The sequence below is a fragment of the Pseudopodoces humilis genome, chromosome 2 (genome assembly GCF_049639895.1).
Source record: "Pseudopodoces humilis isolate 2021_Gansu_Grassland_sample_001 chromosome 2, ASM4963989v1, whole genome shotgun sequence".
Lineage (NCBI taxonomy): Eukaryota > Metazoa > Chordata > Aves > Passeriformes > Paridae > Pseudopodoces > Pseudopodoces humilis.
The window spans coordinates 61,608,205-61,625,344 of NC_142201.1; the positions used below are offsets into that span (position 1 = coordinate 61,608,205).

The 17,140-nt window shown below is 38.1% G+C and overlaps 1 protein-coding gene across 1 annotated transcript in view; it reads right to left on the bottom strand.

Annotated features, from left to right (window-relative positions):
- Positions 1–10,210, bottom strand: part of RCBTB2 (RCC1 and BTB domain containing protein 2) — a 30,684-nt gene extending 20,474 nt beyond the window's left edge. Inside the window, exons 1-3 of the mRNA XM_088051565.1 lie at positions 10,137–10,210; positions 1,917–1,974; positions 41–199 (exon numbers count right to left, since the gene is read on the bottom strand). Coding sequence (XP_087907691.1) covers positions 41–199; positions 1,917–1,955 — 198 coding nt within the window. The 5' untranslated portion in view covers positions 1,956–1,974; positions 10,137–10,210. The remainder of the gene's footprint in view (positions 1–40; positions 200–1,916; positions 1,975–10,136) is intronic.
- Positions 10,211–17,140: the final 6,930 nt, after the last annotated feature.

Sequence of the window (17,140 nt, forward strand, 5' to 3'; positions counted from 1 at the left end):
AAACTGATTAAACACATCATACACATTCTTGGACAATTACCTCATCATTTTCCGTTGCATACAACACTTCATTACCAGCACTGCCAAATACACAGGCTTGACGAATTAACTTGATCTCTTCTGGGGAACAGAGAGAAAAAATCGGCCATTTCCCAACATCCAGCATCTTCAGGGCTGACAACAGTGTTGCCTCCAAGGCCTGGTATTATTAAAAAATGCTATCAAATACCTTCACAGAGAGAAATATATGCCTTTGCATAGTAAAAAACTAGATAAACACCTCCATCTCCTTTTTCAGCTGCAAACCAGTATTTTATTCTACAACAATATTTGAAAGGTAGACATTAAATAAACATATAAAATACATCATGATCTAGAAATAAAGGATCTATATTCATGGAGAAAAGTACCATGTAAGAGGTTAAATGGTGAGGTCATATTTTCACTGTATGAATCTGAAACATGTTATATCAGCCATAAGAATATTGCTTTTTCAATTAGTATCACTGATTATGAAAAATATATAAACAGAAACATACATAACATTAGAAAATCAAAACCAAAACCCTAAATTAATCCTAAATTAAATTCTTTAGACAAATACCAGCAAATGACACACTTCTTTATTATATACTTCTGAGGAGGGGAAAGGAGGATTGGCCATCTTCACAGAAAAAAAAGTTGCAGTTTTGATCACACCAGTTCTTTCCCTGTCTCCTTGCAGCAAATAACTGACCAACTTCAGCCAAATTTGCAAGTGAAAGGGAAGTAAGATTCTGCTGACACAATCAGCTTGGCAGCAGGCAGCTGGACAAACAGACATTATGTTATGAAATAAGTCAGGGAGCAAGTAGGTCCAAGCTAATCCTAGCAAACACTGTTCCCTGTGACAAGTAGCAGGGTTATCAGGGACAGAGGACCAGAATCCATATGGAACCAGTTCTGGTTCATCTGCTGTTTGCAGAAAAAATTTCTTTTATGTCAAGAGGTTATCATTTATTCTACAGAGAATTTTAGGCCCTCTTAAGATATGATAATAAATACTGAAAGCATCACAGACTATTCTTCCAATTGCATCAACAAAACTTCATCCCACTTTTGCTCAAGACTGAAGAAGCCTGAAACTCAAAAGGAGAGTCAGGGTGTCCTTCAATTTTACAGATTCCTTTATTTGGAATAATGTATCAGTTCCTTTATAATGTGGGCTCTAAATTCCAAGTGCTCAGTGGGTCAGAACCAATTCATCTTACAGAGAAAAGTTGTTTTTTCTGTAACCTCATTCTACAAAGCACTCATGTCCTACCCTCATAATTAGCAGCTTTAAAAAAAACCCCAAATGTAGCATTTCTTAACACGAAAATTAAAACAAAGAAAAAATTCCTCAACTACTCTTATAAAGAGCACCCAAGGAAATACCTATGATACTGATCTTTAAAAAACAAAAAAAAAAAAAAAGAAAGAACCTAAACTTTATCAGACAAAACTGATAATCTAAATCCTGTCTCTGGAATTATTAGTTACAATCAAATCAGTAAGAGATATTCTTCCACTTTCCAAGACTTTCTCCCCTCACACAGTTCCCCATTATATTTTGTTTCAAAAATATGAAAACCACCTTCAACCCTTAGCCTACCTATATTTATATCCTGTAAGTGATCAGTTCCCTCATTACATTGCACATCATGAAGTCATGAAAAACAGACTTAGACATAAATCTCAGATGTTATATGAATATATTGTTCTTCTAATATTTGGTGGATGACTTAAGCAAGATTTCTTCAGCTGGTATCATTTCTTCTACTTATAAATTTTGTTTTCTGTCTACCTTGAAAAGTACTTGCATGTACTAAGCTACTGCTAAATGGAACCTTTGAGCAGAGCAGTACAGAATTCCCAATACAAACTGACACTCTGACCTTGGCACTGACTCCTTGAGGAGGAGGTTCATCCTCCATAGGGATTTGTGCTTGCGTCCCCCTGCAGAGAGAGAACTGTGGTTAAAATCATCATATCATATTGCTGCAACAATACTTTCTGAACCTATGCACTTAATATTAAGCCAGAACTATCTTCTGTGGGGTGAGAAAACAAGAAACAAAAAGGTCTCTCAGTTTTGCTTTTATACACAACTGTACAATGATCAGTTAGGCAGACTCTGCTCTTCTGTATTCTTACCTAAAATAATAACTCTTGGACAAAACAGTTTTTAAAAACAAATAGGAAAATTAATCAGATTGTGATTGGAAAGAAAGATGTTTTATGAGCACCATACTCCAATGTCTTTTCATGGCAGTAAAAATAGAGAACCTTTCTGACAGAACGCTTTAAGACATTTCTTTCAGCAAAGAAAAAGCACACTGCTCAGAGAATTCAATTTCTGGCTTAAGCCTTCAAATGTAATTATTCCAGTTCCATTCTGAAACCAAAGTAAAAAAAAACATTTGTGTCTTTTCAGGTTTACTGAGAGCTGCTAAAAAATTCATCCTGCTTCAGAAAATATTGTCAGCCCTGTAAATTACCTATATCATTTCTGTGACAGATTATCAACAGAAACAGATTTTCAGACCAGATGTTTCTCCACAAATATGCACAACTCTACTACCCCAAAATTATTTCCTAACATAAAGCCATGCAACTCTGTTTTCAGTAAAACTACAAAAGTGAGAAGCAGTTCTGAAGCTGAATAATGATGAAAGTTGTACACATAATTTTCTTTGAGGTACATTGGTTCAGACATAGTTAAAAATCTGTCTACTTCTCACATAAAATTACATGTCTGTAAAATTCTGACATCAGGCAGAATAACATCCAACAAAACAAGTTACCATTTTACTAAGTTAATTTTTAGAATAATACCACATTAAAACAAGTATCAAATGTAACTAACTACTTAAACTTAGGCATAAAGTTAGGCATAAAACTACCTAACTAACTTCTAAAAATGTCTCTTATGTAAGACTTCATGCTGTAAGATCTAATCCAATTACATAAAATACATGAAATTAGTATGACTTAAGTATTATAAATGTTAATGATTCATCATGTAATCTACTGAATAAACAAAATAAAATTATTTTCTTGAAATAAATAAAAACCTGAACAACTGCTGCAGCTTGTCCACTGAATATGCACAACTTCAACAAAACCCACAAATCTACACACACACAGTGTATTTTTTATACCTATTTTGAGACACTAAATGAAGAATTCAGCTCATGTGTGAAAGTCCACATTGAGCTTAAGGGCTCAAACACACAACCAAACTGAAACTGGAAGCTAAGCTATATTCCTCTTCAACTAGAACAGACTAAAGGACTGACTCAGTTGCCTCCACATCAGCACATACTGGTTTTTGAGATGACCTTGGGGATCCCTGACACCAAAAGGGTGCTGGCAGATATGATACAGGACCCACATATCCATGCCAAGCTGGAGCAGCAGCTAAGAACTAAATGGCACCAGACAGTTCTGCCTGTGCAGCTGGGCAGAGCCCTGAATAAGCACACACAGCCATTTACCAAGCTTTACATCCTAATGGAAATGTGGGAACTCGCTGAGCTCTTGTGGTTAAGCAATTTTTATTTTCCTCAACATACTCATTCAAACAACAAGAATGCAGCCAGTTGATTTTGTCTATATTATCTCTATTTAAAGTAGAAACAAACCCCCAAATTAAGGTCTTTTCCTGTACTACTGAATTGTTCTGAAACATTTAATTTCAAGTATGCCAGTAGTCCTACTGTGAAACTGATTATGAAGGCTATCCAATATTTAGCAGCATCAGTTTCCAGCACTCCCTAGCAATGCTGACATATGTTACCCACTTCTTGACCATCCTTGGCCTATACTCAGACCCCAAGGGAATAATTATTAACTGAATTTTCTAGCTTAAGCAAATGTAGAATTACGTATTTCCTTCCTCAAGCCATTTGATACAAAACTGATGCCCATAATTCTTCAGGTTCCAGCATTTCACTTCAACTGCAGCTGTTCAGACAAAAGCATAGTTTCACTTAGAAACAGTTGATTTGTTAGTATAAAAATACATTAGGATATAACCAACTCAGTTAAAGAATAAAAAGTGCTCCACTTCATTACTTTTCAGACTCCCAGCGATTCTGCCTTGACTTTTCAACAACAAAGATCAGTTACATGCCCTCCCAACTCAAAAGTGAGAACATGCTCTATCTTATACATGAGAAAATTACCCTGCAACTCCATTTTCAGCTTGCTCTGCAAACAGACACATCATTTTTGAGCAACCCCATAGGAGTACATGGGATGACTCAAACTATGCTAGTTTATTCTTTTATTCAAATTCATGTCTCCTAATAAAAGTACATACTAAGTGCCACATATCTGTATCTGCAAAGTTGTTCTTTCTTAAAACCTGTAATTGATTTAAGAGTATATATTCACCTGGGGATCCCAGAAAATAAAGACAGAAAAAAAATTAAGCCTGCTTAAGAACCATTCTTATCCATATACCTTTAAAATATTAGCAATGATTCATATTTGCCTACTTGCACGACTTTTCCTCCAGGAAAATAAGAATTGTGAATGCAGTCACGAAAAGAAAAAATAATATTTCCATCAAAAATGAAAGGACAAAAACCTGTATATTTGAGTAAATGAGGCACAGGAGAAAAACATATCCAAGCTATTTCAGACAAGTCACCAGGTTTGTTTGTCTACTAAATCTTGTAATATGTGCACAGCTGCTAAAATATTACTTTAAAATAGCTAGCCACTACATTTAAAAAGAATGCAATACTTACTTTAGAAAGTAAAAAGGTAGACAAAAAGTATTTCTCATTAATTAAAACCTTTTATAATTTTCACTAGCTGTATTTCCCAACAAAAATTCTGAAGTGCAAATCTAAATGAAAAAACATCATTACTGTAAACATCCATTTCTTGAGGACATGTACCGCCTATTGATCCAAAAATATTTATATTAAACTTCCACAAATCTCTTATCTGGAATCCAAGTTCAATTAAGAATCTGGACAGCATACTCCGGCAGTCTGAATTTAGGTCTTGGAAACTGGAAGTTTTGACCCTCGTTTTGGTCCAGCCATGATAGGTCTTTGGGTAAGACACACATGTTTCTGCAGTACACGTAAGATTGAGTTAAGGAACATAAATACTAATTCTAGTAGCCAAGCTTCATTAGCAGTCCAAGACCATTTAACCCTAAATATTTAAACAGTTTCACTGACTCATCTGAATGTAAACATTCTCGTAGATTCTCTCTCTAGGAACTTGGCAAGCAAACAAAAATTTTCAGAACTCCACTTAGTATTTCCTCCCACTTAACTTGAGCATTTATGAATCTCATCTGCTGATTCAAAGGTCTGTCCGCAGCTTCTTCCCCAAGGATTCTAGCCACAGGATTAGGAAAGATTACAAAGAAAAAGTCACAGAGAAAAGGGACTTGATGAGACTTTTAGAAAAGGAACTTAACCTTCTCTGATAGTCCTGATTTCTCAGCAGTTTCCTACCAGAGTAGTCATTACATGATGCTAACTTGTCCAAGGAATTTTGCAGGAATGATCAGATCTGCAATATTGCCAACATGTACTCCTATTGAACAGGTCACATTCCTTTCTAGGAAGATTATTTTCAAAATTACCTTCCTTCTTCATGTACAGTGAAATGCCAGTACTACATCCAGTGCGGACAATAAATTGTCAGAACTCAGTTTGTCATTCATTCTTCCACTCATGTGGCATTTTCCATTACTAAGAAACTGCAGACCTTGACAAACAGTGAGTTCTTTGAAAAACTTCTAACTCCAACTAAAGTACAATCTTCTCTCCTTCCTTTCTTGCTTCATGGCACCAGACAGTGAATTCTTTGCTCCTGACACAAGTTCCACTGTGTTCCTATTCATTACACAAGCAAATCAACACAGACTTTAGAGGCTAGATCCAAGAAACTCTTTATTGGCTCCATCTCCAGAGGCAAAACTTGAGCCAAAAGCTTCTTGTCAGACACCACCTCTCTTTTGCCATGACATCCAGTTCCACCTGCTGGCTCCAGGGGTGGACCTCTAGCACGACCCCACTGAAGATTCCAGAGGTTCACATGCACAATGCATATCCTAAGTGATGGTAAGCAAGTGTTCATATTAAGTTTCTTCATTTTCCTCATTCCTATTCCAGTTATTTCTTCCCCTTTAGAAATGTCTACCACCATCATTGATGTAGAATGGTAGATTGTTGACCAGCCAGCAACAAGAGAGGAAGCAACTGGAAAAAATCATCATCACCCACCAGAAGGAAAATATTTAAAGCAGAAACAAAACAAAACAAAAAAAAAATCCCAAATTATTTGCTCATTCTACAAACTCTAGAGACAATCTGAAAAAATAATACCACACCTTTGGCTATCTATCTACTTGACTTCAAAAAGCAGAAGATTTGAAGAAAGTGGCTGGCAACTACAAAGAAAGAAGCTATATAACAAGCAAATGAAAGACAGAAACACAAAGACAAGAAAATAGTAGTGTTTATTAAAAAATTAAGCCTCCAGTAGACTTACTGAAATGTCAAAGTCAGCAGCTGAAAAGCCCTGATAAGAAAATGTCAATCAAAACATATTTTCATTTTAAGTATTTACAATTCCTTCTATGCATGCAAAAATACCTTTTGAAGGCAAACGAGTATTTCAGGTCATGGAAACAATGCAAGAACTACTTTAAGTGGTGAAAAGTATTATAGGAAGATGCTGGAGTCACTTTCACATAATTACTGGTTTACTTCTCCAGTAAAAGAAAAAAAAACATAACGAGCATTATCTCTAGACCTTGAGATGTGTTAAGATAATCAAACATTTTGTCAGACAGTCTCTTGGGAACAAGATGTCATTCCTGCATCAAAATCGAACCTAATGTAATCTAATGTAACCTAAATCTAACCTGAGGTGCTAAAGAAAAACATCTGTTCACAATTTTGATATGGCTAATCCAAGATTTTCAGAAAATTAACTTGAAAAGCTCTTTCTTTTTGCTTAATTGTTACCCAAACTCTAAATACACTTCAGTTCCTGTAATCCATACAGAAGCACAATAAAATACAAATGATGCAATTGTTGGCTCTTGCCTATTTTATATTCTACATAAAACTTCATTTACCATACAACAGATTTGGCAGAATTGATAACTTATCTTCATTTTGATCTTCCAACGTGAGAGGTCAAGAAACCAGCTTTAGGGAAACAAAATTAATCCAAAGATCCAGTTTAAGAAAAAGAATAAAAACTTTCTTTAAAAAAAAATATTGACCATGTAACAGAACAGAACCATTCAGAATAATGCAGTAAATATACAAAAGAAACAGTTTTTTTTTTTTTTTTTTTTTTTAATAAGGTTAAGGAATTGTAATATATAAAATATTAGAGCTTTAAGAACTTAAGCACCAACAGGTCAGGACAAATTACGTACCAGCTTCAGATGTACATGGTGGCATTGTACCTGAGTGTGGGAGTCTGACATAGCCAGACTTTACCTAGGTATATACATCAAACAGGTAGTATATACCTGGAACTAAGAATTTTGGTTGTTAATACTCTACACAGTGTCTGCCTATGAAGATACTGCATGTTATAGGAGAGAGATAAAACTGTAAACAGAATGTGCATGAGACCTCTACCAATAAATGATATTGGTAAATACCCAAATGTACTATTTCAGTCTTCTGATACTGGAACTACTGGACATTAAGTGGCAAGAGCATTGGATTCAGACACGACACACAGAGGTTTCTCAAGCCTCAAAAAATAATTAAGAGACAAAATATTATTCTTTTGAGGTCAAAGTTGAGCATCTAACATTAAGTCTACCCACTGCATTCTCCAAACTGCAACAGATGATGTGCGTCATGATGCCAAGGCCATTTTACCTGAACTTTATCACTCAGTGGTCTCATTTCTATTATTGTTTTCACTTACATGATTAAAGAAGCTTAAAAAATTATCTGTAACTAACTCAGAATTACTTTTGCCAGTTCTTACTGTCAAATTGGCATTTTACCTCTTCATTTTCACTTTGCTTAACTATCCTTTTTCTGGTCTATATTTCTAAAATCCTTTTTGGTGGTTAGAAGTTGTTTTTCATAGAGCTTTATAAAATTTTTCTTGGATATTGTCCCAGTTTAAAAATAAATTCCAAATGGATTCTATCTTTGGCATAAACCAGCTTTCTACCTTCTTTACTTTCTAGGGCCCGCTGTACAAACAACATCACTAATTAATCCTCTTGATTTTTCCAAGTTTGACCTTCTAAAATAAGAATTTCAAACCTGTTTACTCACCCATTTTATCTCTATTTATTTAATCTAATTAAAAATATGATCCAAGATCACGAGCTGACTAATGAACTACCTTTCCATGAGAGCAAGTCGAAGGCAACTGTGTTTATTGGGCAAGCTGACAGCAGTTGTATGTAAGATTATCTGGATCACTGTATGTCTAAATAATACCATCATCTGTACCTCTTGGTTGTTCAGCCTGGAGAAGAGGCTCCAGGGAGACCTTAAAGGAGACTTTTAAGAAAGAGGGAGAGTAACTTTTTACACAGGCAGATATTGATTGGACAAGAGGGAATGGCTTTAAATGGCAAGAGGGCAGAATCAGATCAGATCCTAGGAAGAAATTCTTTTCACAGATGGTGGTGAGGGCATAAACAGTTTGCTGAGAAAAGTTCTGGATGCCTCGTCCCTGGGAGTGTTCAAGGCCACTGGATGGGGCCAGGGGCAATGTGGTCTAGTGAATGGCATTCCTGTCCATGATGGGAGGGCTGGAGCTAGATATCTTTAAGGTCCCTTCTAACCCATCTAAACCATCCTGGGATTCTACAGTCTAAGAAAGAAATCCATCTGTGACACAATTCCTGACTATCTCTCAGTAAGGGATATTCTTACACAAATCCAACTCCTGTGGTCTACAGCACACACCATCAAAAGTTCTTATAATTTTCTTGTCTCAAAGCAATGATAAGCAATGACTGACTCTTTTTCTTTATCCACACAGTCTCTTCCTGCTACTTTACAGTCCATCACATCATTCACATCCTGCATAATTCTGTCACATTTATTTCCTATATCTGGACAGTATTATCTCTTCTATCAACACTGAGCAGCATGACTGCTTCTAAATTTTTCCTTTACTTTGTGTTTGCTTTCACATCCTCCAACATGGAATCATAGAATGATTTGGGTTGGAATTGGAATCATGGGATGTTTTGGGTTGGAAGGGACCATAAATCGTAGTAATTTTGTTCCAACCCTTGCCATGGGCAGGGGCACCTTCCACTAGACCAGGTTGCTCAGAGCACCATCCAACCCAGCCTTGAACACCTCATGGGATGGGGCATCCACAGTTCTCTGGACAACCTGTTCCAGTACCTCACCAACCACAGTGAAGATTTTTTTCCTAACATCTAATCTAAATGTACTCCCTTTCAATTTGACACTGCTCCCCCTTGTCCTGCCACTATATTCTCTTGCAAATAGTCTTGCCCCATCTTTCCTGTAAGTTCCCTTCACGTACTGATCGGTTCATCAGCCCAAATGATTTCTGATTGTGCACAAGTATCACTCCCTACAGACCCTACCCCATTCTAACCTGAGTAAAAACTCTTTGCTGACCGTGCCTGATATTAGAAATCTCACTTGCCCAAGGAAACGCCATGAAATCCTCCCATCTCCCACACAATAAATAAACGGTGCTTGGTTTCCAAAGTATCCCTTCTTTTCCTTAAAACCAGAAGCGGCCGCCCAGCTCAGCTCGCCCGTAGTGCCGCCACCACCATCACACCTCTGCGCACCTGCGGGCAGCGCGCACCCGCACCACACAGGCTCCTGACGGAAGCGGAGCACATACACACACAGACAGACTCACAGACAGACAGACAGACACGCCGCCATCCCCGCTATCGGCCATTTACAGACCGCGTGCCTGAGAAACGAGGCCCCGGGGAGCGCAGCCCCTGCCCGGCCCAGCACACGCAGCACGGACGGCCGCGCCCAGCCCCATTCCCGCTCCCCAGCGCCGGCCGCCCCGGGCAGGGAAGCACCGGGAAGGGGGGGAGCCAACCCCCTTCCCTCCCCTTCCCACCCCCGTGCTCCGCAGCTCCCCTTCCTTCTCGGCAGGCGGCGGCGGCTCCTCCCCCGCTCCGCCGAGCCAAGGGAAGATGCTGCCGCGCTCGGGCGCCTCCTCACCGCCGAGGCGGGAGGGCGAGGGGAAGGGGAGGGAAGCGGCTGGCACCTCCCAGGGATCCACCCACTGCAGCGGGAGCCGGGATGCGGAGCAGGGGCCGCTGTGCTCCGAGCCCGGCGGGGCAGGGCCCGCGCGGTGCCGGGGAGAGCCGCGGGAGAGGCCGAGCCCTCACGGGGCCTGGGCCCGGGTGTGACATGGCTGCTTTGGGAAGAGCCGTGCCCAGAGCGAGCACGGCGCCGGGGGAGACACCACCCTTCCCGAATCGCAGAATCCATTAGCTTGGAGAAGACCTCTGGCGTCCTGAGCCCAGCCTGTGACCCAGCAGCACCGTGACAGCTGGACCCGGGCACTGAGTGCCACATCCAGGCTTTCCTTAAACACCTCCAGGGACTGTGTCTCCACCACATCTCTGGGCAGCCCGTTCCAGGCTGTTGCCTGGGCCAAAATACACGTGTCAGCCACACACCGAGAGACACATGGTCAAAGGGGAATGTCAAATATTCCTATGCTGTTCCAATCTGCAATCATTTATTTTTTTTTTCCGAAAGGAAGCTAGGGGACATTAAGTATTCTACCTCTCCTATAGCTTATGTTTAAAATTAAGCGACCTCAAAGAGGATAAACTTGGTAAGTTTTCCTAAATGCAAAAACCTGGCTATTTTGCCTGGTTGTGTCTCGCCTTGAGTGTGACAATTGCCTGCTATTTTGCTGTGGTAAATAATCAGGGACCCTTGCTATAATACCCAATGGTATAGTTACATTATTGCTGTGGAAACCTTATTGCTTTGGAAGGAGGAAATTTGCTCTGGAGCTGAGGAATTGACTTCCTATCAAAAATTAAATTCCTTTATGACCGAGGGAAGGTCTCAGTTTTTCTTGTGAGAATGACAGCTTCATAAGGATGTTTTGACATTTTAAAGATTGATGTACTCAGATGTAAGCCTTTGTCTCTCCAAAAATGAGTTTTGTGTAAGTACCTAAAGTTGCAAAACCCCTGTCCTTAGAGTTACCAAAGGAGGAGAGGTTCCGTACGTGTATGCTCTCCATACTTGCTGTGTTGCATGGCAGTCTCAGTCTATGGGTTACACGTGCCTTTCATCCCATTCTTCACCTATATCATACACAAAGTGCCTGTAGCACTCTGCCAACAGCCAGTGCTCTTCCCTGTCGTGCACAGAATCAAAGAATCACAGAATGGTTTGGGTTGGAAGGAACCTTGAAGATCATCTAATTCCCACCCCCCTACCATGGGCAGGCCTGTCTTCCACTAAACCAAGTGGCTCAGAGCTCCATCCAGCCTGGCCTTGCTGGATCTCAGGTGGGTGTATAGGTATAATAAAATACCTGGTGATCTCAGCCAAGCAGGCAGTGGTAGCAAAACCCAGTGGAAATGGATGCTATTAATATTCAAACTGGCAGTAAAGCAAAGAGTAATTGTCCCCTAAAACAATTGTGTGTATTGATTATCCAGTTCATATTTTAAAACAATATTGGATATTTTTCTAGAAGTTATGCTCGATTTGACTCATGGAAGTGCTGGGTAGGCTGAGTTAGGCTGAAGGTTGCACTTAGAAGCAGTTGAACAGGTGGTGTATTTGATCCTCTGAAACAAAATCCAGTCTGATACAGTGAAGTCACTACATCTAGAAGCAATTGATGTGGATCTACAAGCAGAGAAACTGCATTCTGAAACATTTAGCTAAAGGATTGAGTTCAATGAACAACAGCTCAATGCCAGAGGATGTAGAGGTGAAAAAGGCTAATCTCATTCATTAATGTGCCAAGACAGGAATCAACAGTAATTGAAAGGTAATTTGCATCCTCTAATTAGTATTTTAGACCAGCTATTAGGATGCTGCATATACTGCTACTATACATTTGATAGGGATGTTGAAAATAGGATAGGCTGCATGAAGATGATCAATGGTTTGAAAATAAGACATAGCTAAAGGGATTATTTGTTTAGCTTATTGGAAAGAGTTTAAAGGTAATTTCAGTTTATACCTTCCTTACAATGAGAAAATATTAGGTACTGAGTGGTATTTTAATTTAATGGAAAAGAAAAACCATAATAAGAAGTAGTGGAGATATATTAAAGCCTCAGGAGTTCAAACTAGAAATGGTATGCAATTTTCTGACAGTGAAAGTGGAAAGTGGCCTCCATTTTTTATGCTTTCAAGTAAAAACCTGATACAGTTATTTCTGCCTTTCCTTACATGCCATTTGTTGAACTCCTGTCTCGTTTTCTTCCTTTCATTTGAATTGTCCTTGGGTTGTTTTTCTTCTTTCCTAACTGTAATGCCAAATTTAGAACACAGCAGCAATAAACGGAAGGGAATTGGAATGGAAAGGAATGCTCATTGCGGGGAGGTTAGTCTAGATGACCTTTAAAGGTCCCTTCCAACCCAAAATTATTCATGATTGTATAACTCTGATATGTGCCTGTCTCATCTTACAAGCAGTTTCTAGTTCCTTCAAATATTTCATTTAATGATTAGGATGATGCTCATTCCATTTCTGTTTGACATGAAGCCAGGAAGGACTGATGGTGCACTGTAAGGCAGTCTAATTTTAGCTTGTACAGTAGCATCACATCATTGCAAAACAGGTAAACCTCATACTGGGATGTCCAAAAATAGTATCTTTAGACAGAAGAGAAACATTGCCAGGTTGTGAGAAAATGCTACTGCAAAGAACAAGGAGAATTTTTAATCACTGCATGATCAGGGAAAAAATATTGAAGCAAAGGAGATTCATCTTTGGCAACAGGGAAAACACTGCTCTCGCAGTAGTAATATGGAAGCTGGGAACTAATTGCCCAGTGAAGTTGTAGTTTCCATGATTTGAGATTGTAGATCAAAATTAAAGTAACTTTTGTTGATCCTAATTCAGGTAATGAAAATTGATCGGATGACCTGTTGAAGTCCTTCCCACTTTTAGGATTCTATCATTAGTTCCATTGTACAAGAAATTAGTTCCACTGTTGTTTCCATGTATGGGAAGAAAAAATACGTATACATCAAGAGGTATAGAACCTGCAGTTAAAATAGGAACAAATAACAGTTTTTAATCAAAGCAAAATGTCTTTTATATGTGTTGATTAATAAAAAAAATATTTCACAAAAATCTAACTTTTTCAAATATTCAAGCAGTTTTAGTGTCTGAATTCCCTTTAAAAAGCCATTGAAGTTCACTGTGCTTTTTTGGGAGGATGGAATATTTTAAGAATGGAATAACAGACTAGAAATTAGATGTCATGTGGCTGATAGAACAAATCTAGGAAGAATCATCTATTATGCTTCTATATTCAGTAATGTCTTATAGATTGATCCTGACAAGTATTTGCTTATATTCAGATGCCAGCTCTGTTGTGATTTTGTGATACTACCCATAATGTTTGCAACAAATCAATTTTCCTAATTTTGAAAAGTCAAGATTGTGGAAATATAATTTTTCATGATTTTTATTTTGAGTAAGCATTTCAACAGATAATCTCTGACTCTTCTTCACCTTGAGTATCATCTTTTGATGCCTTCAACACTACTGTTTTTCAACCTAGTTAATCTCTTTTGATCTTTTCCAGATATTTTAATAGAAATATTGTTTCACTATCAATGATCAAAGAATCAAGGTTCCACTACCTCCGTGATAACATTGCTTAGATATTACCTATGAAAAATTTGCTTTGAATTATTTTTTAATCTGTGAAGTGCAAACTTTAGTGATGTCCATCTAACTTCTGAAAATGGTTTTCTTCCAGAGTTACATCATACTATGTACAAAGAAGAAAACAGGAGAGAAGCTAGGTATATGACTATAGCCATTTTCTACAAGCACTGTCATTTAATTCCTTGCAAAGATGCTATTTCTAGCACCAGAGATATTCTTTTTTCCCACAAAAAATGTTACAGACAGGAAATGTTTTGGATAGTGTAAAAACATTTCCTGATAAACATTTTATCACAGCTTGATAACCATTTCCTGTTGGTAGGATTTGTTTTAACTATTGACATTTTGTTTGCTTTCTTGCTATAATTAACACACATATGGGATCTGGCTAAGTGTGCTTATCCTGTTAAACAAAGGTTTTGACAAGTCACACATTTAATTATAATGTCATGCAAGATTTTATATTGTCCATTTCCCTTCATTTCAACTTCGCCTGGAGCAATAAATGAAGGAGCAATACAGGCACAGCATTCTGGGACCGGGGAATTCCCAGAAGGGTGGAGGTTCCTCAATATTCCGAACAGAGCATTGTCTGCTGTGAGCTCAGTGGTTTCAGTAAGCTTCCAAAATAACTTTAGATGACAAGGTGGGACTTCACATAAGATCTTGTTGTTTAATACAGACTTGAACTTGAATTGACCTGAAGAATAACAGAAGAAATTTGTCACTTTCTAAGCAGCTTTGAAGCATTGTCCTTGCAAACTAATATTAAAAGGAGACCTCATTCAAGAATTGTGAAATTAATCACATTTTTTAGCTATCCAAATATCTTTTCAGTCAGCAGAACCACTTTTGCCATTTTTGTACCTACCTACTTACTTTGTAAGTGGTAAGAGTATCGCTTGCATCCAGCTCAGTCTGGTTCTCATTCACACGAAGACCAGAGGCATATTTAGCTATGCCTCTGCTAAACTGTAGATGGCCAGGACACAGCCTCTCTCCCTGCCTGGAGGCATAGCCTAGCTCATGTCCATATTATTTAGGGCTGTATTCCCCTCAAGATCAGATTGGCCAATCAACACTACATCTCCCCTGTGCTGTTTGTCATCCTGTGGCCTTCAAACTTGTTTATGTTTGGTGGGTTTTTGGTCCAGCTCATTGTATTTGAAAGTGGCTGTTTATTACCTTTTGTTCAAAAGTTTCACCTCCACAGTTTAAAAATGAACAAACAAACAAAAACAAAACAAACAAAATTAGGCCACTTTAATGAAAGCATGTATTATTTGAGGGTGCAACACCTGCTGAGACAGCATTGAGGGAGTCTATGGAGAGCAGACTTGGAGCAGGGTTATCCATAGAGCCCACTGGAAATGATGTTTAACGTGCACTACCCTTGAATTGTTCTAGTTGGCACAGGCCAAGTCTGGTGGGAAGCCAGCTAACCAGCAGCCTGGGTGATCAGAGGTCAAGTGGTCAGGCACAAGGAGTTTATGGAGTCTAAATAACACTTTGCCTTAGGCTGTTGGAAATGCCTATTTCTGTTGTAAATGCCTGAGGAAAGAAAAATCTAGAGTTCAAGGATTTGGGAAAAGCCTACATGCATAGGGTTGAATTTGCAAAAAAACCAACAACAACATATATTGGTGTGTTGTGGATAACTGTATTTTGCATGCACATCCTGAATGTATTTTTGGAAAAATATCCAAGAAAACAGAATCTTGAAGGAATCTTTTGGGGATTTGCTTATTTACTTTTAATTAGACTAGAAAAGAGTAAATAAAGTGTTCTTACAAAGAGTTGATCCCAGTCATGCAACCCAGTGCTGACTGCACAATCTATTCAGGCATCTGAAAGAAGGTGACATTGATGTAATCATACTTGTCACTCACTGAGGATGAGTGTAAAAATATGAAGTGTGTGTGGAGCAGGAAAATGAACTCACAACCTTGATTTATAATTCCAAAAGGAAACAAAATTTGTTGCACTGAATCCAGTAATGGTGAGGCTAAAGTAGATTGATTTTTTTATTATTGGACTCTAGCAATAAATAATAAGTAAGGCAAAGTGAATGCTATTTAAGGATAGTGTATCATATCCATTATCATCATCTACTTTCTGTGGAGCAAACATCTTAGCAGACATTGCCTTTGACCCTCATGAATAAATCAGTTTCCTGTACTAAAAATGTAAAATTTATGCTAGCATGTATTTGATGAGGTGTAGCATTTTTCACTAAATTGCCTTTAGTTGTGTGACTGTGTTATTGAAAGACAAGGTAATTGCTAATTTTAAGCAAATGCTTTAGCATTGCTCTCAGATATCTTTCTGGCAAGGACTATATACAGTAACCTTATAAGAGATAATGACTTATATGTCAGGTTTTGTGGGATTTATATAACTTGGTGCAAACAATTTAAAAACATTGGAAATAATTTGTGAGTCACTCTATGGGCTGTTGAAAAGTTAAATAAAATCAAGAAATTGCTTTTTGGATATGTATTAGAAAGAATGTTACAGATGATAGAAGCATCCCATTTTATCAGAAGCCAAGAGCAGTGTTATATTATTTATGATTGCTATCAAAATGTGAATTTACAAAATTAATCGTCAGAAGAAGACTTTTTTTTTTTTTCTTTTCAATGTACACAATTAATCCTAAGAGTTCAAAAAAAAAGTAGTTTTCCTCCTGCAATTCAACTTTCAGGACTTACTATTTTAAGTTCTGGAAGTGCTAAAACTTTGCATGAACAAGTCAAGGGAGAGCACACGACTGAGATTGCTCATGAGGGTCTCCTGCTGAGAAATCTCTGAGCTATGAATGTTCAAAGCCTAGGATAATATTTAAAGGAAGTTTTGTATTTACTTACCCTGTTCTTTTCTAACTCACTGCCAGAGAACAGATTTTGTTCCCTGACCCTTAATGGCACTTTTCCCATTCTGTGTCCTTATGTAGAGGATGTTTAATTATGTGTCTAGTTTTTGACACTGCATAACAATGATATGCACTTTTTACTTCCTGTGAGGAAATGCTCAGTGCTTACTGGGAATGGAGTATTTTTTTTTGACTTTGTTTTTAAAGGGAACATTGTTGCTGTTTGTTGATGTAAGTATTATTCTCTGTTAAGGTCATGGGGGCTGAAGACTTTGGACAAGTCTAAGAAATTCCATGTAAGACCAGCTGAGCAGACAGGCATGCCCAAACCCACACTGAATCTAACACTGAAGGTGTCTTATATACTACTGTACTAAA